Genomic DNA, 26,978 nt, shown 5'->3' on the forward strand with positions numbered 1-26,978 from the left:
CTCCCGAAGCTTACCCGGGGTCTCGGACTTCCTCTTCCCCGAACCAGAGCGCTGGCTCGTGGTTGACGGTGCCGGGGAAGGTGCGCCCTGCCTGGTGACCTAAGAGCCCGACCTTTCGGCGCTCTCAGAGCCAGCAGACTCGCGGCGCTTGGCCTGGTGTTGGGCCCCCGTCGCCGGGGCGCCCGCACAGGACTTAGAAGCCCGCTCGGACCCTTTCTTCTTCTTCTCACCCGTTGAGCCCTTCTCCAACCAGCTGGCGAGACGGTATCGACGGTCCCTCATGGTCCGCTCCAACAAGTTCTTGCAGAACTGGCAGTCCTTCTCTACATGAGTCTTGTCCCCATGAAGACAGTAGAGGCATCGCAAATGTTTTTCCTCCTTAAACACTTTCTGCAGCCCGCATCCAGGGCAGCTGCGAAACAGCTTGGGTCCGGGTGACAAACTCGCGTCCTGGGCCATCTCGAAGTAGGCCGCGAATCTTCTGGAATCCTCCAAGAGGTTGATTCGACGAAATCTTCACCCTTGAGAGGCGTATAAAAAAATCCCGCAACGGGTACCCGCTAACGGGAGTAGAAACGGTGGAGCTTGAGGCTCGATTACTGAAAAAATGTGAAAATTCACCTGAAAAAGCGCGAAACACGCAACAAAAGCTCGAGAGCTAAGCACGAGGACTCCCAACACTTGAACGTGCGGTAAAAATCTGAAGATGGCTGCCAGAGGCGGGGCTTAGGGAGATGGCAGTCATTGGCTGTGGTCAGTATGACGCAGAGATCAGTGATTGGTTACTACTACGAAAGACAAATCAGAAACGAAACTGATACTGATTTTTTCTTTACCGAGGATTCCCAGCCTGACGACGGGGAATATTCATGAGCATGTGAATCCATGCCAGACCCCATGCTGGAGAAATACCCTTGTTTACCTGGTGTCCCGGGACGAGTTCTATCGCGTCCTTTTCTAGCAGAATGGCGATCTCCTCGAGGAGAATCTTCTGATGTTCTAAAGAGTGTACTCTTTGTCGTGGAGGATGGTTCCGGGGACGCTGCAGTAGTTCTATACAGTACCCTGTGGATACTGTTGACAGCACCCATCTGTCTGATGTGATCCCTTCCCAAGCTTGGGTGAAGTTGGAAATGCGTCCCCCCTACTGGGGTTGCGTGAGAAGGGACCCTGAACTGTGCGTCACTGCTTTGGTGGAGGCGTGCCACCTCCTTTGCTGGGGCTGCCTCTGCCTTTACCACATCCTCTCCTATTACCCCTGCCGTAACTCTAGGTAGACTGTTGGGTGTTGTTCCACTGTGTACCCTACCCCTGGGAATAGTTAGATCCTCTCTGGGAATTCTGGCCGCATGGGCGACGAAAATTACTATTCCCTCTCTGGTTAGGGGTTGGTTAACTGGCCAAGGGACTTGAGTGTCTCGTATTCGTCCTTGGCATTCTTCAGTCCGTCTTCGACCGCCTTACCAAACAACAGATCGGCTTCCACCGGTTTGTCCAACAATGATGCCTGGGTTTCTGCCTTAAAACCAGACTGCCGTAACCACGCATGTCTCTTGATAACAGTGCCTTCTGCTATCAATCTGCCTGCGTTGTCCGCAGCGTCAAAGGTTGTTTTCAAAATGCAACCAGACACGGCTCTACCCTCTGCGGAAATCGGAGCTAACTGGCCCTTTAAAGGTTCCGGAGCAGAGGCTATGAGTGCCGCAACTTCTTCCCACTGATGGCAGTTGTAGCTGGCCAACAGGGTGGTGGAGTTTGCAATCCTTGCTTGATAGGCAGACGTTGAGGCTACTTTCCTGCCGAAACCATATCGTTTTTTGCTCTCCTTGTCGGGAGGAGCTTCGGACGAAGACAAGGGTGTTCCAGCCCTCTTACGAGTGTTGGTGACAACTAGGGAGTCTGGTTTCAGATGTCCTCTTATATAGAGAGGGTCAGACTGGGCTGCCCTGAAAAGTTTTTCAACCCTGGGATTGACTGCTCTGGTGAGGTTCGGGTTCACCAGGGACAGGTCTATTCTTCGCTGAATGGACTTACGGATAGGGATGGTCTGGGCAACAGGCCTCCTTTCTCCCACTAACTCCTCTGCAAAGTCCCTCTCCTCCTGGAGACTGTGGGTGTCAATATGGAAATGTTCTGCTGCACGTGCGAGAACCTCTTTTAGGAGGGGTTGGTTATCGACAGGGGAGTTGGTAACCGGGGCTACGTTTTCTACCGGGGAATCTACTCTGTAGGTTTCAGGGTCTTCCTCTTCCTGGTCCTCATCATCCCCATAGTAGCCCGTCCCAGTTTGCTCTTCTACCATGCCAAATTCTTGGTCCTCACCAAAGGAAGCCTCTCCTTGATACAGTGAGTATGTTCGTGAGTATGGTTGTACTTCGAAGGGGTCTGTAGACCTCATCGGTGTCTCAAACCGGGGCTTCTTAGCTTCTTACTCGGGGGGATAGGATTGTTAGAGCCTGAGGGTGTCGCCCCTTGTGGATCATACGAAAGGAAATGGTCTGGATTTTCATCATAAAAGTCAGCCAAAGACGACATCCTTGACATGACCCTATCTATGTCTTCACTCGACCATTTTTTGGAACTGGGAATGACTCTCCCAGCAAGTCTTGGGGATTTATCTTGAGTAGATTTGCTGGTTTTAGGCATATCAGCAGACCTGGTCTTGTCTGTCTGTTTAGGGGGAGTGGAGTGTTTTACAGGTGTGGAAGAGTGCCAAGGCTGCTGCTTCTGCTGTTTTCCCCCCTCCCCGTGAGTGGAAAAATAATGTTTTCCCTGTCCTTTTGTGGCTCCGGAGGTTTTCGACGCCTGGCATCGAGGATCGGGGGTAGAGTCCCTGTCCTTCGAGCGTGGGGCCTCGCTGATCTGGTCTGCGGGCTCAGACTCCTGGAGCGCGGCCTGGGGGTGGAAGTCGTCTTCGTCCTCCGACGATCGAACTTCTGTTAGCCTAGGGAGCGAGGCACTCTTGGCAAGAGTGGATGATTGCCTGGAGTCATGCGGCGATCTCGATCGAGAACGCCCAGAGGACACCGAATCGGACCGTTCCGTTTGTTTCCGAGAACCCGACGTCGTCGAGTCTCGGTTTGACTTTGTGTGTTTAGTGTGTGTGGTGTGTGAAGTGCTTGTGTCGCCGGGGGTCTTCCCTATAGCCGCCCTGCCGGACGACCTTCCGAGGTCGGGGACTTGCGCTCGGCTGTCCTTCGACGTCGTAATGCCCTGGCCGTCCGAAAGTACGGCATCGCTGCCGTCGCTGAAGGCGCCCTCCGCTGCCATGGCCGCCTGCCTGGCGTGGTGGACCCAACGCTTCGTCGAACGGTCCTTAAAAGTCTTCGGTTTAAACCTACTACACGCTCTGCAGTTCGCTTCGGGCTGGTCCCTCGGCAAGCAGAGATTGCACGTGGCGTGCCTGTCGACCCAAGGGTATTTGCGATTGCACTTGGGGCACAATTGAAAAGGGGTACCCTCCATACACACCTTGAGGCAGCGGGCTATTAGGTGTAGGAATGGGTCGGTGCCGCATGGATTTCAATGGTGGGGCCGGACACGGGGGATGCCGCTAACAGCAGGCCAGTGTTGTGAGGAAGGTAATCACAACTAAACCTCTGGGCATTTCGTTTGCGATAAAGCAGAGGCGTGTGCAATGTAAATTGTGAATAAAGCACAGCGCCTACACCGCTTACCACGTATTATGGTCAGAGCAGCCAGGCTTCCATCTAGGTTCCCGCTGCGCCTGCAGGGTCGGGTGCAGCTGGCCAGAGCTCCTGCTCCTCAGACTGAAGGAGGAAGTGATTTGGCGGTCCTAGCTCCTTAAAGGCACCCTTCTAATCCATTGACTTTGGCATTGCTTGTCCCCTGACAGGTTGTAATTTGTTGGACACTTTTACTGCTGGGAGAGGCTTACCTAGATTTCATTAGAGGATTCAAACTGTCTTCACATTAAGTATGTTCTAACCGTAAAGTATATATAAGGTTGGTTTACTTAGCTTAGAAATGTTCTGCCATTCTGAAAAGTAGATATAAGGTGTTGGGGAGAATTCTCATGTCTGTGCTAATTCCCTTCAACCTTAGAGAACCCCAGCTCCTTTGATGGACTTAGGACTTTTTCATTTTAACCATGGGGTGAGTGAATGAGCCTTTTCTCATTCATGTGTTTTGATCTGATTTGGTTTTTATATTTCCTTTGTTTTTGGAGTCTAACAAACTCCATAGGCATCTACTTTTTGTATGGTGCCACACAGCACCTTCAGTGCAGTGTCCTCACGGTTTAAATACCTTTTCTTGGGTGAACTACAGTTCCCAAGAAGAGTAGAGTAAAATTGACGTTAATTACCTTTACACTTTGTAGGTCCAGCACACCCCATTTTAGGTGGAGTGCTGGGGGGATACTTAGTAGCCCCTTTTTCTACTTACTCAAGTAACAATGTTTATGTTACCCCCCCCACTACTTTAAATGACTTGTGGCAGTGGTTTAAATGTCATACCATTGTGCTTTTCTACGGCATGCTGAATCCTGAGCTGCAGTATAGCACCCATGGATGACCATTTTGTCAAAATAGCTCCAGTCTTCTTTTATCCCCCATTTTCTGTTTGTGAGGTCTTTCTTGGGTTTTACTCTGCACGCCAAACCAGGTTTGACCCCTTTTGTTAGTTTTGTCCTTGGCGGGCTTCAGTACTGAAACCTGCCTCTGGCTCCAGTGCGTCTGCAAGGGCAGGAAGTGAGGGAGGTGCCCGAAGCTCCCCTGTCCTTTGTCTCTATGGTTACCTGAATGCAGCAAGTCCTGACAGCTAGGCTGTGCATGAATGGGAGAAACCGGCTCAAAAAAGCGAGACTTCTTGGACTGAAGACAGTGTCGACCACTGGGAAAGACATCCAGACGGAGAAACCGTGAACAAAGCTTGCTGCATCCTCCTGGACCGCTGATCTTCACGGTGAAGCTCTGCTACTGTGCTGAAACTTTTCTAAATCAACAAGAGAAGCTCCGGAAAGGACGACTTCTTCCCTTGGGTTAATGGTACCAACTAACCCTGAGATGAACTTTGCTGAAAGACCTTCCCCATCTGGCTGTACTTCTTTGCTGCTGCAGGAACCGATTGCCAGGGGTCGAGAAATCTGTAGTAGAGTGCAACGTCTGTGAGCTGGCCAAAAGCTCCAGGAGTCCCGAGGTCCCTCCCGAAGCAGGACGACCCAGGTTCGAGTCACCTCACTCAATGCTGTCAATCTGAAAAAGTGAATACCCTTCATTTGAATGACAGACATAACTTGATAGCCGTAGACCAACCGTTTTATGCACCGAATTATAGAAATACAGACTGCTATGCTTGACCAACAAGCGGCCATTTTAAACATAGCAAGAATCGCCATTTTGCTTGTTAACCATTGCTCATTGCTTTCTGTCCAAACTGCTTTGCAGCTTGCAATTCTTGCAAATTCTGCTTACTCTGCTCAACTGTTAACACTGTTGTCTGAATATGAAAGGACAAGGTCGCGGGACTGAGGAGTTTGTTGAAACTCCTCATGAGAGGCTCAGAAAGGAATGCCCACGCTCCCTCTCTGTAGCCTTGGGAGAGAGCTGCAGGGCATTTAATCACTTCACAGCTGCCAGCCAGTCTCATACGATGGTAGAATATGTTAGAATAAAACAGCTAAAGGCTTGAATTATGCTCTTCTTACGCCCCCCCCTTCGCAAAACCCTTTAGAGCGTGTCGGCTCCCAGGACACGAATAGTACCTCATAGAGAGCAAAGTATGGAATGTGGCTCTTCCCCCGTGTGCAGCTTGCTTCCAAGAACAGAACCACTGTGTTCTGTTCAACAACTAAAAGATGCCTCCGCACTTTCTAAATTGCACATGGTTACTAGAATAGACATCGAAAGTGTCATAATTGTCAGACCCGTCGGAAATGTCCATCGTCATCCCGAGTTCAAAGAAGCTAACCAAAGGGGGTGTTAAACATGATATTGCTGATTGTATGATATGCATTTTGTATATATGTAACTGATGTACGTAATTCGCTCTCTTGCGTCCCTCGAGGTCTAGGAAACTCACGTCGCGGGGCGCGAGACCAGAATTGGCCAATTGAGACTATTTTTTGCTTGCATAAAACCTAGCATTGGGAATTTGAACCGCATGTCTGGCGCATCTTTTCGTGTATGGTTATTGCCTTGTTCCCATAGCACGAGGGACCCTTAGGGGCCCCTTTCAATGCTGGACTCAAGGAGTGAAGGAAGCCCAACCGGTGTCCAGGATCCGCGGTGGTGCCAGTTACAGAGCGCTGAAGTGCTGCTGATTCGAAAAGAGCCCGTAGCTGCCTCCGACCATTCAATTGCTGCCGCAGGAGTCCCCAGACGTCCTCCCTACTGTCCCCACGACTGAGGGCCAGGAACACCGGATCTGCATCGCTGCAACCAGACAGAAGCCACCTGGACCCACTTCTGTACTGTTCTGACTTGGGGTACTTACCTCAGCATCAGTAGTGCTCTTCATAGTTGAGACTTGCAGTAGCTGCTTTTCTAGAGTTGATGTCAGCTCTAACTTTCACAAATGTATCAGCTTGTGCCCCTATAGTGATTTTGCCTTCAACAAACTAACTTTGTGCAAGACTTTTGCTATCTATGAAGTGCCTCCGCTCCATAGACTTTGCTCCAATTGACTTTGGCTGCCCTGGCACCCTGCAGACTCCTATTCCATTGACTGATTCTTACTGTCCCTCATAGCTGATGCATTGGTTTTAAAATAATATTGCTGGGAAAGGTTTTTATCTAGACTTCGTTTTAAGACATAAAGTGCTCACATGCTCCGAGAACCTGTTTAACCGTTTTTCCTTCCTTTAACCTTTTCTTTCTGCCAACCTCAGAATTTACAAAGTGTAGAAGTGATATATAAATGCCATTACTGTCCTAGTTAGTGAAGTCACCTCAGGGTGTAGGAAGTGTGTATGAAGCATCTCTGAAGAGTATCTACTTGCTTTGGATTGCTTCTGAGAAAGTATTTTGAAGTGTATTTTGATTGTTGCACATTGCCGTTTTTAATGCTTAATAACCGTTAAATAATTATTTTTACTAAAAACATTGAGTGTAAGTGTTATTTGGTGGATTTCATTGCTACAGCTCTACAGGGCTGCTAAATCACCAAAGTTTGGGTAGTAGGCCTGTAACACCTACTTACCGAAGTAATATGGAAAACGGATGACAGTTTACAGTCCAGCTCCAATCTGCAAGAGGAGTCAGAAGAGGTGGAGTTGTCCCAAAAAGAGGGACCCTCTCTGACAAAGCCTGCCCTTATGTCCCAACCCATTTCCATTGGGGCCCCACAAGGTCCACAGTTAAGCCAGAATATGTTTCTCTTGAAAGAATGAGATTAGAGTTGGAATTCAAAAAGTTAAATGCCCAAGTTGAAGCCTAACATCAAGAGGTGAAACTCTGAGAAAGAGAGATGCAACCTGAAATGGATATGAAAAGACTGTCCCTTGTCAGGGTGCCTAGGATTATGAGCTCAGTTTTGTCGTCGTTCAGGCATAAGCCGTGTGTGGCCATCCATGCCTGAACGATGCTGTAAATTTTATTCACTAAAGCCAGATCCACGACGTAATCTCCTGAAAGCGGAAGGAGGATCTGGGTATCGTCTGCATAGTTGGTGTAGGCGATACCCAGATGATCCATTTCGTCAAAGAGCGGCTTTGTGAATATGTTATAGAGGGTTGGTGATACACAAGATCCCTGGGGTACACCGCACGTTATAGGGATCGGGTCAGCTGAGGCTGATGGAGAGAAGACTCTCATGGTGCGGTTATTCAGGAAGGATTTGATCCATAATATGGCCTCTTTAGAGAAGTGAGCAGCAGAGTCTAGGTGGCTGCATAAGACTGTATGGTCGACTAAATCGAACGCTGCTGAGAGGTCTAGCAAGAGGAGTAAGGCTGCTTGGCCATTGTCCCTACATTGATCTATTTGGGCCTTGAGATCGATAAGGGCAGTCTCTGTTCCATGCTGGGGACGGAATCCAGATTGGCGGGTTCCGAGCAGGTGGTTGGATTCAAGGAAATTTTGTATTTGCATGTATGCCACTTTGTCTAAAATTTTTAGAAGAAAGGGCACAGTCGTGATAGGCCTAAAATTGGTGGGAATGGCAGGGTCGAGGGTTTGCTTCTTTAGGAGTGGCAGGACCCACGACTCTAAGATTTTTCGGTACAATGCCGGTAGTGAAGGATGAGTTGATGAGTTTAGCTATGAATGGCGATAGTTCTCTCGCAGCATCCTTAATTAATTGGGCAGGGCATTGGTCACCTTTACAGTTGGATGGTTTAAGTACCAGGATCACTTTTTCGACTTCAATGGTAGATACCTTGGAGAAGCAGAAACATGTTATTTGTTTAGATTTAAGTAGGGGTGCTGGGGTTAGAGCGTCCTGAGGTGTGAGAGATGCTTTTTTGAAGGCGATTTTAGTTTGTAGGTTGACTACTTTGTTGATAAGGGCAAACTGAATGTCTGAGCACCATTGTTTGTCTTTGGTGCAGTTTTCTTGGGGAATGATGGGTGTTTCCAGCTCTTTCAAGATACTGAACAGTTCTCTGACACTTGATTTAGATTGGGATATTCTGGTATTGTATGTTTCCTGTTTGGCTAGTAAGATATCTTTTTTGTATTGGGATGATATCTTTGCAAGGTTTAGTTTGTTTTCTACTGTAGGAGTAAGTCTCCATTTGGATTCTAGTTTTCTTTTGGTTAGCCTGAGATTTTTTAGGTGGGAGGTGAACCATGAGTTGAGATGTTTTTTCGGTTTACTAGTCTGTAATTTGAGCGGTGCTATGTGATCAAGGGCTGAGCTCATAGTTTCATTGAATTGATCAACTAGCATATCAGGCTCCGTGTTAGCTGGGAGCGAGTTTAGTTGGGGTAGTATGATTGGCAACAATTTTTCCGTGGTTATTAGCTTTTTGTTCCTCGTGGGTATAGGAGGGGCAGGTGTAGGCTTGGCTGTGGCTAAGTTAGTATCTACTGTAAATAGAAGTAGAAAGTGGTCCGTCCAGATCTCGGGAACAGTGTCTGTAATGGTTACTCCACAGTTGTGATCAGCTATCCAGTCAAGGATGTGACCTTTATTATGAGTGGGACATGTGACTCTTTGGGCAAAGCCCAGCTCTTTTAGGATCAGAGCAGTAGCTGTGGACTGGGTGTCTTTAATATCATTGTAGCCTAGGTTGAAGTCTCCTAGCACTATAGTTTGGGAGGTGTTTTTCAAATTGTTGGACAGGGTGGTGGAGAGGTCCTCAACAAAGGTTCCAATAGGACCAGGAGGTCTGTAGAACAGGACAATGTTTAATGTTTGGGAGCTGGCGGTGGCTATTTTGACCGAGAGGCATTCACAAGATTTCGTGATGGGGGATGTGGAGACTCTTATGTCGAGACTGATCTTGGCAATAATGGCTAGAACCCCGCCTCGGGAGGTGTGTCTGTCAGCTCGTATGATGGTATAATTGTCGGGAACTGCTAAGGAGAGGGCGGGACCCGCTGCATCGTGAAGCCATGATTCTGATATGGCTAGGAAGTCTAGGTGGTGTCCGAGAATAATATCTGAGATTTCTGTAGCATGAGCGACTAGGGACCTAGCATTTATGAGTGCACCTTTGAGGTGATGTTTAGTGAGCATGGTGCATGCTATAATGGTAGGTTTGGAGCATTTTTGTGTGGGTCTTTTAGGGATATGAGCTTTCCTAGTGTGTTCTGCAGTGGTTTTCGGCTGTATGTTCATTTTTAGGAAGTTGATTTGTTCAATTTGCTTTGCTGGTAGTTCGTACAATTTTGGTAGGCGAGCACGAAGTTTGAGGTTTCTGTCTGTGGTACTACAGGCCCTGTATGTGGTAGTATCATCTTGATATTGGTTTACTGTAAGTCCAATGGTTTGTTGAGAAATAGGCATGGTCAGGTAGGAGAGTGATAATACCACTAATATGATGAGGGAGGCAGCGTAGAGAGGTAACTTGGCTGTCCTATCTAGTGCAGTGATACTTAGTATGTTTGGTTTTGGAGAGTACATGCTAGCTGACTAAGTCAGGTGCGCAGATAGCAGCACAGTTAGATATAGCTTTCGCTATTAACCTGAAGATAGGGAGTTGCGGCATGCGAATCGAGGCACAGCTAGATTCAGCTTTAAACTAAAGGTATGCAGTTGTAGAATGCAACTAAAAACATAGCTAGGTTCTAAGTTCCATTTTAGCGACTAGAAACATATCACTAAATGCAATTTTAACCTACAATTGAATGGTCTGTAAGCAACCTTAAGGCACAACACAATTGAATGGTCTGTAAGCGACCTTAAGGCACAACACAATTGAATGGTCTGTAAGCGACCTTAAGGCACAACACAATTGAATGGTCTGTAAGCGACCTTAAGGCACAACACAATTGAATGGTCTGTAGGCGACCTTAAGGCACAACACAATTGAATGGTCTGTAAGCGACCTTAAGGCACAACACAATTGAATGGTCTGTAGGCGACCTTAAGGCACAACACAATTGTGAGGGAGATGCCCGAAAACTCCCCTGCCCTTTGTCTTTAGAGGAATGCCTGAATGCACCCACTCTTGATTGGCTGGCTGGCTGTCCTTTCATAACAGCCACCCTGCTGTTTGAGTTACAGCCTAGGCTGTGCATGAAAGGGAGAAACTTGATTAGAAAGCGAGGGTTTTGGGACTAGAGGCAGAGTCGACCACTGGGAAGACCACTCGACGAAGAAACCATGAACGAAACTTGCTGCATCCTCCTGGACCTTTGAATTGCCCGGTGAAGCCATGCTGCTGTGCCGAAACTCCTTTTTCTGCACGACAAGAGAAGCTCCGGAAGGGACGACTTCTTCCCTTGGTCTAGTGGGACCAACTAACCCTGAGACGACCTCCACCGGACCATCTTCCCAGACAGGCTGTACTTCTTTGCTGCTGCAGGAACAGAGTGCCATGGGTCGAGTAATCCGTAGTCGAGTGCAACGTCTGATCTGGCCAAAAGCACCAGGAGTCTCCTCAGGACCCTACAGAAGCAGGACGACCTGAGCTCGAGTCCCCTCACCAGGGTGCCGGACTCAAGGAGGGAAGGAAACGGAACCGGTATCCAAGATCTTCGGTGGTGCTGTTTACTGAGCGCTGAAACAGCCAAATGCTGCTGATCCGAAAAGAGCCGTAGCTGCTGCCGACATCCAAATTGCTGCCTCGGGAGTCCTCCAGACGTCCCTCCCTCTCGTCTCCATGACTGAGGCTCAGGAACCCAGGATCTGCATCGCTGCAACCAGACAAAAGCCAGCTGGACCACTCTCCTAACCAAAGGTACTGGTCAGATTTGGGGTAATAGACTGTGCTCCAATTGGATTTGGCTGTCCTGGCTCCCTGCAGACTCTTCTAGTCAATTTGACTGACTTTTTCTGTCCCTCAGAGGTGATATCTTGGTTTTAAAGTATTATTGCTGGGAAATGATTTGTCTAGACTTCATTGGAAGATTTAAGTATACTCACATGCACTGAGAATCTGTTTAACCTTTTTCCTTCCTTTAACCTTTTCTTTCTACAAACCTCAGAGTGTACAAGTGATATATAAATGCCATTACTGCCCTTGTGAGTGAAGTCACCTATGGGTGTAGGAAGTGTGTAAAAAGCATCTCAAAAGAGTATCTACTAGCTCTGTAATGATTCTGAAACATTGTTCTAAAGTATATTTGATTGTTATATATATTGCCCCTTTTTAAAGAATGCTTATTTAAAAACTGATGTTAAATAAATAACTATTTATAACTGAAACCTTGAGTGCAAGTGTTACTTGGTTACTTGTATTTGCGGATTTCATTGCTACAGCTCTAATTTATCCCTCTTGAGATAAGCCTGGCTGCTTACATGCCTATACCAAAAGATGGGCAACCTAATACCAAGAGGACAAGTGTTGTGTAGTCTCCCACTGGGTTACAACATCAATTCTTGCCAAACAGCTAACATGGCAGTGGATTCTATTTTTTTGACAAAGCAGACCTTTGTCTATGATAGATGATATTGGGTCAGAAATGGTTGTTTCCACCGGTCCAGGGATTGAAGCACCAACGAGGGTCTTATTGAGATAAGGACAGACGAGCAGGGCTTCACTGGGACAGCACCGGTGTCTATACTGGCCAGCTGCAAGGGTAGTCAGTGGACTGCACTTCTTTGTAGGAGTTCTGGCTCCAACCATGATCTGTCAAATAGCTGCAGGAGCCCTGCTTTTATGTAAGATTTGGGCTGGCGGCATGCCCAAGACTACCAATGATGAGGACCTTTACCATTCAAACACCAGTGGCTATTCGATCGTGGATAGCCATTGGCCACATCTACTCAGCAAGAGACATTCAGGCACTAGGGATTTGCATTGGCACTGGACAGTCCCAGCCCCTATCCCTGCAAAAGCCACAGCTTTCCCCGGGAAAGGATATTCCATACAAGGCATTTCCTGACATTAGAAGGCCGAAAGAACAAGCGAAAAACATTTTAGGGTGTTAGTCTTTCGTAGCCATTTGCAATAAATGCAAAATTATACAAGTAAAATGTTTAAAAAATGGTATCACTTTTGGTATCAGCTTGTCTTGGCCACATTGTAGATGTGACCAAAAAGTCATTATATTAAAGGTTTTAAGGATACAAAGCATCCAAAATGCCTTTTCACTGTAAGGTGATGTGTGCAATTGTCATATCAGAAATTCACAAAGAGACAGTGCCTCTATACTGATTGTCTTATGTACTGATCGGGTTCCCCATAAGGAGCAGACGAGCCAGGGAAGTAAAGCAGGCGGCTTTACCTACCTCCAAAAAGTAAGGACAGGGTTCAAAGCAAAAAGACAGAGTATCCCATAAAAGTCTATGGGAGGAAAGCAAAGTACAAAGCAAATATTTACCAACACTATGGAAAGTGGCAGGCTGCAATCGTTTGGCTACAGAGCAACAGATCACTGGGCACAAGCAAGGTGCAATTCACATTTTAAGCAGACAAAGGCTTGCATTGCCCAGGTGAGGTCACCTGTAGGGTGCGACTACCCCATTCCCTGGATCCTGAAAACCACGCCTAGCCGGAACAAATTGTTGTGCTCAGGGAAAAGGAATTTGTAGCTCTGGTTGGGATTACCAGCAGATAATACCTCTGTTCCGAGTGCCCAATCTCTATGCAGGAGGAGAGGCCCTGAAGAGGGTCCCATAGTAATTGATAACCATAAATCTGCATTTACTGCTAAAGCTTATTTTAAATTAAAGGCAAACATTTGCAGAGGGATAGTACTATACTACCCTTGCATTGGTGATAAGCTGTCTTCAAAAACCTGGTTGCAAACGTTCAGAAAGGTTAGCAGACATACATGTATAACAGTTCACTATACAGGAGAAACAGTATCTCAGCAGGACAGACTTATAGCACATTTTCATATTTTGAAGCTGGACTCAGAAATTGTAAAGTAGTACATGGATTAAAAAGAAATCAGTCCAGTTGGGTCAGATGGCCACTGCAGTACAGTAACTTCTCCCCAAGAGAGTAGAATGAAGCCCACAACAAAATGCAGAAAAAGTGAACTGTTAAAGGATGACCATGTATGTGGCAATGTACCGCATATTTCCAGTCGGTATATAGCACCCGTGAATTAGGGGGTGGCATAAACACCAAAACAGAGGTAAAAGCCTGTTCTATTGGAAAGTGATAGCCGATGGGGGCTGTTTTGTATTGCTGGCGATGCAGAGTAAACAGGGAAAAGACAAAATGCCTTTAGGTATATGCAAGGTACAACTGCAATAAGCTCTCTGCCCACCTTTTCAGGAGCAGTATGTCCTACCTAGTACTAAGGAGGAGGGAAGCAAGACGCCGAACTTTGATCTATCCCGGTACTAGATACTAGGGAACTAGTTAATCCACAAGATCTCCAAAAGCTCACCTGTGCTTCTGGCCGTCGGTGTCCTCGTGCTGTGACTACTTCGAGGGCTACCTTCTGTAGATTGACTTTTATTTTTCTCTGTTGAATCTTGCTGCTGCAACAGAGACTGTCTGTTCGGTACAGGTGTAGCTGCAGACTGACACTGAATGAGGTCTTCTGGCGGAGGTACAGGCACGACAACTGGTGTAGAGTTGCATGCATCCTTGTTCACCAATAGGACTTCAATTGGACCCGTTGTGCTTTTCAAATGGATCTGATATTTTCTTTGCCCATTAAGTCCCTGAATTTAAACATACATCACTTAAATCACTTGCCTGTTGTCAAGGATGCAAGTACAGAAAAAACATGTATACAGTCAGCCAAAAGAAATGTGCATTTCAGAGAACAGATTGCAAATGTTCACTACAAGGGATATGTTGGATGTTAAATATGCAGAAGTAGTCTCCATGTGGATTGTATCGGTTTAGAAACGCATGCTTTGCATATTCTGCCATCTAGCGGTTGGTAAGGGAATTACAAATAATTGGCTTATAAAAGGTACAAATGATGCGCCATGTGTCTATTAGCTCATATTTGTTTTCATTATTGACATCTGTGTATGGAAGCAGGTATCAAATGTTGAATATAGCAAATCTTGTTTTGCATTAGCCTGAGCTCCTATGTGGGAAGGATGTATAGGAGCATGTGATTCTAAACAGATGCAAGGCACAACGACTATTACTGGGTAAGTAACATCAAGTCTGAGGCTTGTGAATCTTTTTAGATTCACATGCTTTGAATAGATTAGCAAGCAGCAGCATTTGATAGGAGGAGAGTAAGGAGTTGGCACTCGAAAAAATATCCTTAGGATTGCTAGCCCCACCTATGAATCAGCTCTTTTGTCAAGTAATGCTGTGTGAATAGAGCTCCATTGTGCAGCTTTGCAAATTGTAGCACCGGGTACATTATCTATGCACACCAGAGTTGTGCCAGTACCTCAATAGTGTGCTCTAGTGACAAAATGAGGGGGTTTATGTGCAATGTCAGAGCATTCATGAATGCAGCACGCAATCCAGTGAGCAAAGCTTGCTTTGTTTTTTATTTTTTTTATTTCTTGTGCCTCAACCATACATGTATGACTTTTTACACATGTTCTGTAAAGTACAAAATATTTAAAACAATACATCCAACTAAAAATCAGCAAAACAAAAAAAAGAATCAGAAGAGAATAATACAGTTACAATTTTCACCCAGGTTTCCTTTCTCAATGACCATCCAACTTTAGATCTCTCAACAGTCTTACTATTTCTGCAGTTAGGAAAATTTCATACCCAGATGACGCTCTGAACCAAAATTCCTCTGTGTCTAGCCAACTAATGTCATGGACAAATCTTCTCAGTCTTATGACTCATCTCCCTTGTGCCTATACATTTAGATATCAGATGTTTTAATGTTTGGGATTCATTAGCATTGCATTTCACACATCTATCATCTAATGAGGCTATGTCTCTGACTGATTGAATTTCCAGGGTCAGGAGTAAATTGAGCCTAAACCTTAAGAATAAGTCTCTAGAGCTTGAATCTGGATATTTTCTCAAATATAGGGGCAGAATCATCCTTTTTTTCCCATAATAGAGCAAGATTGTGACAATTTTGTCATCCGCATCCTTTCTCCTGTGTTCACCCAATCCCACATTTTCAAGCGCTCTTTCAATTTCATCGGATTTTGTACCAACATGTCTAATGTACATTCTCAGTTATTCAACAAGTCTAGACATTTCAGCTTCAGTTTTTCAAGGAACTTGTTCGCATTGCACTGGAGTAGAGCGGACAGTTCCTCATATAGGGAACCCTTAACCGGAGCCAAAAGGGACCTATACAAGGAAATCCATTTCCACTCCAGCCACGATCTCAGGGAGGAGAGACCCAATTCATACCTCTAGGATACGATGGGTACACAGTTCGGAAGGGATAATGATTTTTTCCAAAGTTTTGATTCCATCGCATCCCAGTTGACATCCATTGCGATGGGATTCGTAGCCATACTGAATAGAATTATTGGGACAACCTTTCCTAGATAGAATTTTACCATAGGCAGTATAGAAAATGTACAATATTTCGTTGTTATCCTTTTCATCTGGGCCCCCAACATAATTTTTAGATGGAGTGTTTCTATTAGATGGATTTTGGTTGGATATGATTTAATTATGGATCCTAAGCTCAGACACAATTTCTATTGTTCGGTGGTCCATTTCCCATGAATAGTTCCTCACTATTTTGTTAGGATGGTTAAAAATAAGGATCCTAGATTTATCTGGATTGATCCTCAGATCATTCTTTTGGGCATATTTTTCCGGAGCAGTGAGTAATCTCTGCAAGCCAACCTGCGAGTGATCCAGTACCACCACGTCATCGCCATATGCCAACCAGTTGATTTTAGTTAAGCCGAGGTGCGGTGATGCTAGACCAGTGTCCTTTAGATCCATTTCCAGGCAACCCTGATGCACCCCTCTATTTACCCATATTGGTTCTGTTAGACAGCCCGTCTTAGAGAGTCCAACTCTCTTCCTGGTATTTTGATGTAATTCAATCAGGATTGAGTGTTAATTGGATGAGACTCCCCATGTATGCAATTTCTTCCATAAAAGACCCCTGTTAACCAGATCAAATGCTTGAATCAGATCTATCCAGGCCCCAAAAAAGGGGAAGACCATTTTTATTTCCCAGATCTCCAGTCGGGCAACTCAAAACCAGACCATTGAGGGACGTGGATAGTCCCTTTCTGAAACCAGTTTGTTGTTTCAGAATTATCTTCATTGTTATCGCCCAATCTTCTAACTCTCTTAGAATCAAGCCGACAAAGATTTTACTGTCCGCATCCAGTAATGAGATTGGTCTATAGTTCACTGCTAGGAGTCTGTCTCCTTTTTTAAAGATCGGGATTGCGATTGAATTTTTCCACAAATCTGGGAGACATTTAGATTTGATTATTTGATCGAACAATAACTTAAGTATATAAGCCCATACCGCTGGATTCATTTTTAGCGTCCAATTATTCAGGCCATTCGGACAAGCCGCTCTAGAAGTGGATGAGCTCTTAATTAATAACTCTATGTCAGCCTCGGTATAAGTAAGAGACCAATGAGCACTTTCCCATTCCACCTCAGCCGATGCACCCACTAGACCATAAACCTGGGAGAAATGTTCCACCCAAGTCTGTTCTTGGAGTAGAGCTTCTTGATTGTCCATCTGCAATTCTGGTTTGTCTCCCAAAATTGCCCAGAAATTTCTTGAATTTCTCTGGCATAAGGACTAACATAAATTCCCCATCCTGCTGAAACATAGATGACTTCATCGATCTCTTCCAATTTCTATGGCGGTTATTGATCAGAGAGAGCGCTATCTCAAAAGACTCTCTATCAATATTCTTCTGTTCCATAATCTGTTGGTTAAAGGAATGCTTATGGGACAATTTACATGTTTGGGCATTCTGTTTCTGAGGATCCAAATCCAGCAATAGTAAATGAAAATTTGATGGATTACAAGATTCATAGATTTGATCCTCAGGAACATTCGCCACCATATTTTGAAGTTTAGTTGTCAAGCTTTCCCCTCCCCTATGGAATTTTCTAATGCAATTGCCCGCCATATTCACTGACAATTTACATGTATATGTAGAAACAGTTGAGGATAAATTGATATTAATACTTTGAGCATTACTTTGATAATTTAAGAGCCCTACAGTACTGCGGCGAAAAGAAAAAGTGTGACTTCCCTTATGAAGCACGTGTGTGCCATCTATGTAGAACCAGACAGATAAACTTACATTAAGTGTATAAAACACTCACTCACGAAGTGGAAGAACATTGGAAGCTTGACTAATTGGTAAACATGGAATGTGCAATTTATTTGGGTGAAACAGAAGCAGGACCTTATCCTTGTATAAGGCTATACAAGGGGCCTCCACAAAAAAATCTTGTAATTCACTCATTCCGCTTATAGAAGTTATTGCTATGAGCAAAGCCATTTTCTAAGAAAAGAATTTTAGAGAAGCTTCATGCATGGGCACAGATGGAGTCTATGAAGCCATGTTAAGATCCCTTGTGTATTGGCACATTATAAATGCCATAGCATATAATAGATAATTTCGGGGTTCAAGCATGCAACACCTTACATACAAGCTTGAACTACTAGTACTCTGTTAGGTAAGCATTGGTGCAGTCAGACTGTGTGAGACTACACAAGACTGATCCGCATGGTATTAGGTAAGGGACAAGTTACTTACCTGTAACTGTTCTCCAGCACAGGTCTGGCATGGATTCACATGCTCATGAATATTCCCCGTCGTCAGGCTGGGGATCCTTGGTAAAGAAAGAATCAGTTTCAGTTTCGTTTCTGAACTGTTTTTCTAATAGTAAGCAATCACTGGTCTCTGGGTCATACTGCCCCAAGCCAATGACTGCCCTCTCCCTAAGCCCATCCTCTGGTAGCCATCCTCAGATTTGGTAGCATGTAAAGTGGCAGTAGGACCAAGTGAAGAGCCGCAGAGGGATAGGAGAGAGGGTTCGCATGTGAATCCATGCCAGACCCATGCTGGAGAACAACAGTTACAGGTAAGTAACTTGTTCCTTCTCCAGCATGGGGTCTGGCATGGATTCACATGCTCATGAATATAAGACTACATAGCAGTACACACATGCACAACCACGGGAGGCGGCAAGGCTCAACATTAAGCATTTAATCAACTCAACATTAAGCAACTCTTACCTCCTCACCAGGCCCACCTTCAGGTGAACAGATTGCGCAGCACTGCCTGGCCGACCCTGGACTCCTCCCTGGAATCCCGGTCGACGCAGTAGAATCTCGTGAAGGTGTGCGTCGACCTCCACGTAGCAGCCCTGCAGATGTCCAGCAGGGGTACACCAGAAAAGAAAGCCGTGGTAGCAGCGATCGCTCTGGTTGAATGGGCTCTCGGACGGCCGGGCAACAGTCAGTTTGCCAACCGTTGACGGTGCATGATGCAGCCGGAGAGCCATCTGGAAATGGAAGTCTTCGAGAGGGCCTTCCCTTGGTTCTCAGGTCCAAAGTTCACAAGTAGTTGTGATGCCTTCCGAAGGCTCTTTGTGCGGTCCATGTAGAACATCAGCGCTCTGTGAGTGCAAAGTCCTCTCAGCCGGCGACGAAGGCGACAGGAAGAAAACAGGTAACACCAAGGGCTCGTTGAGATGGAAGTCCGACGGCACCTTGTGCATGAAGGAGGGGTGCATCCTCAGCACCACCCTCGTGGAAAGTCAGGTATGGAGGTTTACAGGAGAGGGCCTGGATCTCTCCCGCTAGTCGTGCGTAGGTGATGGCCACAAGAAACGCCGTCTCCCATGACCGGAACTTCAATGGCGCCGAATGCAGAGGCTCGAATGGCGGCCCCATGAGCCTGCTCAGCACCACGTTGAGTTCCCACGCCAGGGCTGGAGCCTTCACCGGCGGGAATGATCAGAACAGTCCTTTCATAAACTCCTTCACCAGGCGATGGGACCACAGAGATGATCGTCCTGGAGTTCTGGTGTAGCGGGATATCGCTGCTAGGTGCATCTTGATGGAGGCATGCGCTAGCCCCGCCTTGGCCAGCGACAGTAGGTATGGCAGCACCTGGGGGGCCGTAATCCGTAGAGGGTTAATCTTCTGTGCTTGGCACCAGACAGAGAACCTCTTCCACTTATGTCCATCCATAGCCCTTGAGAGTCGAGGACGCCCTGGCCTTTGCAAGCATCTCCTTGCAGTCCGCCGGGATATCGTACCCTCCAAACTCTAGTGCTGCAGGAGCCAGGCCTGCAAGTTCAACGACCCCGGGTTGTGGTGGAGGATGGCACCTCCTTCTCTGGCGAGGAGATCCGCGTCTGTCGGCAGTTTGACTGGGGGGGATGCTCACCTGTCCAGAAGGTCCGGGAACCAGATCTGTTTCGGCCACGCCGGTGGGACGAGGATCATCCTGCACCGGGACCATCTGAGTTGATTGATGAGTCGCAGCAGCAATGGCAATGGTGGGAACGCATACAGGAACAGGCTGTCCCAGGGGAATGAGAAGGCATCGCCCATGCTCCCCCATCTGGGGAAACCTGCTGGAGAACCTCCGACACCTGGTATTCGTCGCCGCGAATAGGTCGATCTGGGGATTGCCCCATCGTTGGAATAGCAGATCCACTTGATCCTGTCGCAGTTCCCACTCGTAGCACGAGCGCAGCTCCCAGCTGAGTGAGTCGGCGATGGTTTTCTTTATTCCTGCCAGGTGGAAGGGCACCAGAAACATCCCCTAGGCTACGGCCCAGTGCCACAGATTCTGCCCTTCCTTCGATAGGGCTGGGGATCTGGTACCTCCCTGCCTCCGGATGTAGAACATTGTGGTGGTGTTGTCAGTGAAGATCCTCACCACCTTGCCCTTGAGGGACGGAAGGAACGACCTGAGGGCCCAGAACACGGCCCGGAGCTCCAGTACGTTGATGTGGAGTGACCTCTCCTCTGGGAGCCAAAGGCCTCTTGCATGGCAGTCTCCTGATGTGCCGGGGTCTGGAAGTCCATACCTGCCGCCAGATCCGGTGGTGGGGCACCCGCGCCATCGCTTGGCGGAAGGTCTCGTTGAGCGAGATCCTATCTTCGAAGCTGCCCACCGCTTGCATCCAACGGGCGTCGAGGAACTCTTGCAGTGGATGCATCCGTAGCCTGCACAGGCGCACGAGGTAGATGCACGAGGACATCATGCCGAGAAGGGACTTGATGGACCTCACCTTGGCCACGTCCATGGTCGACAGCTGCTGCACCTTGCCCCGAATGGCCTTCGTTCTTTCCTCCGATGGGGAGGCCACTCACGCCACTGTGTCGAGCCTGGCTTCCAGGAACAGGGCGACTTGTGACGGAACCAGGTGGGATTTCGTGAAGTTGGAGAATCCCAGATCCCTGAGCAGTTGGACGGTCTTCGCTGTGTGCTCGATGGCTGAGTTCTCTTGCCCTTGCTCGGATGAGCCAGTCGTCCAGATAGGGGTAGACGTGGATCCCCTGCAGGCGCAGCCGCGCCGCCACCGGTGCTAGGCACTTGGTGAATACCCTGGGCGCCGACTTTAATCCGAAGGGAAGGGCCTTAAACTGGTAGTGCCGCCCTTGGACCAGGAATCTGAGAAGCTTTCGGTGTCCTTTTAGAATGGGGATGTGGAAGTATGCATCCTCCAAGTCCAGCGACGATAGGAAGTCGCCTTCCTCCAGCTGCCCCAGCACGTGCTGGAGGGTGACCATCTGGAACTTCTGGGACTTTATGTACTGGTTTAAACAAAGGTCCAGGATGGGTCCCCACCCACTGGTCTTCTTTCTTACGAGGAAGTATTGCGAGTACACTCCAGAGGCCCGAAGCCTCTTTGGTACAATCCACAGGAGCAGGCCGCCTGGCGGTACGTCGAGGAGCTGCCGCCGAATCCTTTAGTGGCACCTTGCTTGCCTCCGGAGTTCCGAAAGGGTGGCTTTCGTCGCTGCAAAACTCCCAAGGCCCAGGCCTTCTCTGTGTCGGCCTTGACGGCCTGCAGTGACTCGTCCACTGTCTTGTCAAACAGGTTGCTCCCGTCGAAAGGCATGTCCAAAACTCTGGTTTGCACGTCCTGGCGGAAATCGGTTGCCTTAAGCCAACCACGCCATCTAAGGAAACCGGTGTCAGCAATGTCCGTGGCCACCGTTATGGCCACCTCGCCTTCCTGCAGGATCTCCATGGCCTCAGCCCTCTTGTCGTCCGGGAGGAAGTCCAGCAGAGGAGCGATCTTAAACCAGAGCTCCCTGTCGTAGCGGGCCACAATCGCGAGGGCAGCTTTGATCGTCGTCGCCGACGGCAAGATGACCCCTCGTCCCATGGAGTCCAGTTTCTTCCGTCCGGCGGGGAGGTCGAAGTTGAAGCCGTCGCCCCTGCCGCTTTCTTCTTTGCTGCCGCGGAGACGACTGAATCTGGGGTTGGCTGCGCCCTAAGGCACATGGGGGCAGAATCAGGGACTCGGTACTTCTTCTCGTACCGGTCTCTCTTGGCAGGAGTCGTAGACTGGTTCTTCAGGAGCGAAAGCCCCTCATCCCATTTGTCGTCAAGCAATGGGACCGAGAGGACTGTCTTCCTCTTGGCCTCACGCTGTTGATAGAGGAAACCTTCCTTCTGTTCTTCGGGGCAGATCTGGAAAAGCTTGGATGCCTTGGCGATCATGGTGTGGAAGGAGCCAATTTCGTCAGGCGGGGAGGCCCGAGAAGGTGGTGATGGAAGGCCCATCCCGTTGTCACCACCGTCGTCATCTGTCCCCGTCGTGGCAGTCTCTGTTCTCATGTCTTCCCTCGGGTCAGGGGAAGGAGGTGAGGGCAGCGAAGGCTGGAAGGGCAGGGGGGGATGAGTTCTCCTCCGCTTACTTGGAGGACTTCACGACGGTCCAGGCTCCGCTGGATCGTCCGTTGGAGGTAAGGGCAACCTCGTCCTTATCTCCGTACACAAGGCCTGGATTGCCATCAAGATTGCTCCCGAGTTGTCCTGTGGCCCAGGTGTCTGCCTCAAGGGGCACGACAGTTGGGGAGTGGAATCCTCCTCTTCCACGAGCCCCTCGTCAGCACCACCGTCGCTTTCTTCGTCCGCCTCGTCGGGATCCCTCCCGTGAGACCGGACCTCCTCAAACTTTCTGTTCAGGATCTTCGCGACTCCAGCCAGCAGCTCCTCAGAGGCTGTATCCGTGTCCGTGATGGCCACCACCCCCCTCTTTTTCCACCGGGGTTTTCACAGGGGGTCTTATCGATGGGTTGAAAAGAGGATTCCCTCCGCGGTGGCAGGGAAACTCTGGGTCCCGAGGTCGCCTCCACTGGGGTAGCCTCCACAGGCTTTGCCAGGGCGCCACGAATCCCTCGATAGAGGCCTTAGCCGGGTGAATCAAGGCCTTCATGACTTTGGACGTGCTCGAGGCCTTCATCTTGGCGGGAGGGTCACCGCCTCGCTCTCCCTCGGCTGTCTCTGTCGGGATCGACCGGGAACTCACCCCAAGCTTACTCGGGTTCTCCGATGTCCTCTTCCCCGAGCCAGAGCGTTGGCTCGTGAAAGTGCGTTCTGCCCGGCAGCCGAGGAGCCCAACCGATCGGCGCTCCCGGTGACCGAGGACTCGCAGTGCTTTGCCTTTTGTTGGGCCCCCGTCGCCAGAGCGCCCTCAAAGGACTTAGAAGACTGCTCGGACGACTTCTCACCTACCGCTAGGCTCTTCCCTTCCAGCCAGTTGGTGAGGCGGATACGCCGATCCTTCATAGTCCGCTCCGACATGTTCTTGCAAAACGCACAGTCCTTCACGTGCGTTTTGTCACCGTGAAGGCATTAGAGGCATCTACAATGCTTGTCCTCCTTGAAGACATTCTGGAATCCGCATCCAGGGCAGCTCCTGGTCCGGGTGTCGAGTTTCCTTTGTCCTGGGTCATGTCCACGTGGGGTAGGCCTCAAAGATCTTCTGGAATCCTCCATGAAGCGAAACTCAACGAAAACTTCGCCATTGAGAGGCGTAGAAAATTCCAAAAATTCCGAAACGTGTCCCCGTTGATCGGAAGTAGAAACAGTTGAGCTTGAGGCTCAATTGACCAAAAAAAGGGAGATTAACCTCTTTGAAAAATCGCAAAACGCTGTAAAAGCTCGAGAGCTATAGCACGAGGACTCCCAAAACTTGAACGTGCGGTAAAAATCTGAGAATGGCTGCCAGAGGAAGGGCTTAGGAGAGGGCAGTGATTGGCTGGGGGCAGTATGACCCAGAGACCAGTGATTGGTTACTACTAGAAAGACCGTTCAGAAACTAAACTGAAACTGATTTTTTCTTTACCGAGGATTCCCAGCCTGACAGGGAATATTCATGAGCATGTGAAACCATGCCATAGCCCATGCTGGAGAACTTACCTATTGGTATAGGTCTGTACTACACAAGTTGGTAGTGTGACTGAGCAGCAAGAGGGGTAAATGTGAGCTGTACAGATGAAATCCGTCAATACAAGTAACCAAGTGACACTTACACTCAAGGTTTCAGTTATAAATAGTTATTTATTCATCTACCATCATCAGTTTTAATAAAGCATTCTTTAAAAAGGCAATTGATTGTAACAATTCAAGCAAAATTACTTTTCAGAATCAATAAAGCTGGTTAATACTCTTTGGATATGCTTAATACACTTCTCATGCACACTGAAGTGATTTCAATTACAAGGATAGTATTTGCATGTATATATAACACCAATATACTCTGTAGACTTAGTTGCAGAAAGGAAGGGTTTAAGGAAAGTAAAAAGGTTACAACAGTTTTTACGAAAATGTGAGGACAGCTGAATCCTCCAATGAAATCTAGGTAAGTCTTCCCCAGCAGTAACAGTATGCAACTTGCTACAACCTATGGAGGGACAGCAGTACCAAAGTCAATGGAGTTAGAAGAGTGCTGTTAGGGAGCCAGGACAGCCAAAGTTTAGAGTTCTGATGCACTTCTTGGATAAAGTTTTTCGCAAAGTCAGATTGCTGACAGAAAATCACTGAAGACACAAAAGCTGTGCAAAGGGGAGTTTAAATCAATTCAAAGTTAAAGCAAGTGCAAATCTCAAGTGAGACAGCATTACTTAAGGCATTACCCCAAAGCCCAAACAGTACCTCTGGTTAGAAGAAAAGTGGTCCAGCTGGATGTCGTCTTGCTACAGCTAGGCAGACCTTGGTTCCTAAGCCTCTGTCGTGGGGACAAGAGGGAGGACGTCTGGAGGGCTCCTGCGGCAGTACTCGGGAAGGTCGTCGGCAGCTACAGGCTTTTCAATTCAGTGGCACTGATGCAGATCGAATATCTTGGACTTGCCTTACTCCCTTGGTCCTGTGCTCTGGTGAAGGGACTCTGGATTGCGATTTCCTGCTTCTGGAGTGTTCTCAGCCAGATTCGTTCTGCGGCAGACATTCCACTCGATTATGGACACTCGACCTCTGGCATTGGACATTTGCAGCAACAGAGACACAGCAAGTCAGGGATTGCACCAAAGTGGAGCTCATCTCGGGGTTAGTTCGTCCCACTAAGGGGAGAAGTCGTTCCATCCGGAGCTTCTCTGTCGAGGTGAAAAAGGAGGTCAGCACAGCAGCAGGGCTTCACCGGGCAATTCAAGGTCCAGGAGGTTGCAGCAGGCTTCTCTTCGTGGTTTCTTTGTCACATGTTTCTTTTAGTGGTCGACTGCCTCTAGTTCCAAAACCCTCGCCTTTTAAGCAAGTTTTCCCATTCATGCACAGCCCAGGCTGTCACTCACACAGCAGGGTGGCTGTCCAGCCAATCAGGACTGGTTGCATTCATGCACTCCTAGACACAAAGGACAGGGGAGTTTCGTGACCCTACCTCACATCCTGTCCTTCCAGACACACTGGAGCCAGAGGCGGGCTTCAGGGCTGAAGCCCGCCAAAGGCAAAGGCAAAACAAACAAAGGGCTCAAATCAGTCTCAACAGAGTAAAAGCCAAAAAAGACCTCAAACAGAAAGTGGCAAAAAAGAAGACGGGGGCCATTTTGACAAAATGGACACCCATGGGTGCTGTAGTGCAGCTGAGGATTCAGCCTACAGTAGAAAAGCACAATGGTAGTTAAAATTAAACCACTGCCACCAGCCGTTTTAAGTAGTGAGGGTAACAAAAAATGTTACATGAGAAAGTAGGATAAGTTACTACTAGGTAAGCCCCCTGCACTCCACATAAAAGATGGTGTGTGCTGGATCCACCAATTAGAAAGGTAGGTAAGATCAATTTCACCTTACTATCCTTGGGAACCGTAGTTCACACAATAAAAGGTATCTAAACCTTAAGAGAAATCCAAAGGATTTCTCAGCGACACTGCACTGAGGGTGCTTCGTGTCACCATACAAAAAGCAGATGCCTATGGAGTTTGTCTGACCCCAAAAACAGTAAAATCACAAAATCCAAATCAGGGAAAAACATGAGAATGAGAGAAAGGTCTCACTCACTCCAGGGTTAAAATGAAAAAGCCCCAAGTCCAGCAAAAGAGCTGGGGGTCTCTAAGGTGGGAGGAATTAAGCACTGAAATTAAAATTCTCCCTAACACTTTCTACCAAGAAACTTTATGTTGACGGTTTATGAGTGCTACCAAAGCGGCTAAGTGGACCTTCAAAGAGTTGTACATGAAGCCAAAGTCCAAAATATAGAGTAAGTATGAAATAATATCAGTGGGGCAGCAGTCTGTTGGGCTAACTCCTCTTGTTACTTGAGAGAACAGATTGTTTCCATTTATTGGGATTAGGCTTTGCCTTGCAGAGTATGTACATACACTGTTGGTAAATGTGTGCCGAAATTCCAGGACTTGAGCCGGCTGCCAAGTTCATGGCCTGGGGGTTGAGAAGCGATATCTGGTGCTTATGCTGCATAAGAAGATTGTGAATGTGGCGAAAACGGATTGATGGTTGAACCAACATGTGCAGCAGATAAGGTACCACACGTCGTAAGCCAATGTGGGTGCGATCAAGATTAATATTAATTTCTCCTGAAGCAGTTTGTGTACCACCCTGTGTAGAAGTGTTTGACTATGCTCAACACAGAACATCCACCATGACGAAAGGCAGGGATCTCTCAGCAGCAGTCTCAAGGGAAGACCTCTGGCATGACTTTCAGCAACTTCTGTGGTCACTCTGCGGTTCTGGTGCCTTTCCTGCAGCTACAGTAGTGTTGTCACACTGCCCAAAATCCAAACTTGCAAGTTAACCAACATATTACTACTTTCCACTAGAAAGTCAATAATGCCACAACCAGAACATGGGGGAAACCCCCATTCACGCACCGAGCATTAAACTACATCCAACTTGACAAAATAACGCCCCCTTGGGGCTACAATGACACAAACAAAACACGGCGCAGCCCCCTAGAACAGTTACTCATAAAATGCATGCAGGTGGAGGAACTCATAGGCCACCACACACAAGCACACTTTGGCCCCGCTTGCGAGCGAGCACCACTCCACAAACGCAATATGCCCAGTCGGCGTAGCACACACCTAAACACAATGTGGTTGGAACCCGTAGGCCACCACACGAACATGCATACA

General features: G+C 47.8%; 1 protein-coding gene across 2 annotated transcripts in view; it reads right to left on the minus strand.

The window, feature by feature from the left end:
• E2F4 (E2F transcription factor 4) overlaps positions 1-26,978 on the minus strand; it is a 471,886-nt gene that overhangs the window by 98,499 nt on the left and 346,409 nt on the right. For both annotated transcript variants that reach the window (XM_069653900.1, XM_069653909.1), the window contains exon 6: positions 13,914-14,193. In XM_069653900.1, the coding sequence (XP_069510001.1) occupies positions 13,914-14,193 (280 nt within the window). The remainder of the gene's footprint in view (positions 1-13,913; positions 14,194-26,978) is intronic.

Source organism: Ambystoma mexicanum, chromosome 1p (genome assembly GCF_040938575.1).
Source record: "Ambystoma mexicanum isolate Mex_15411 chromosome 1p, UKY_AmexF1_1, whole genome shotgun sequence".
NCBI lineage: Eukaryota > Metazoa > Chordata > Amphibia > Caudata > Ambystomatidae > Ambystoma > Ambystoma mexicanum.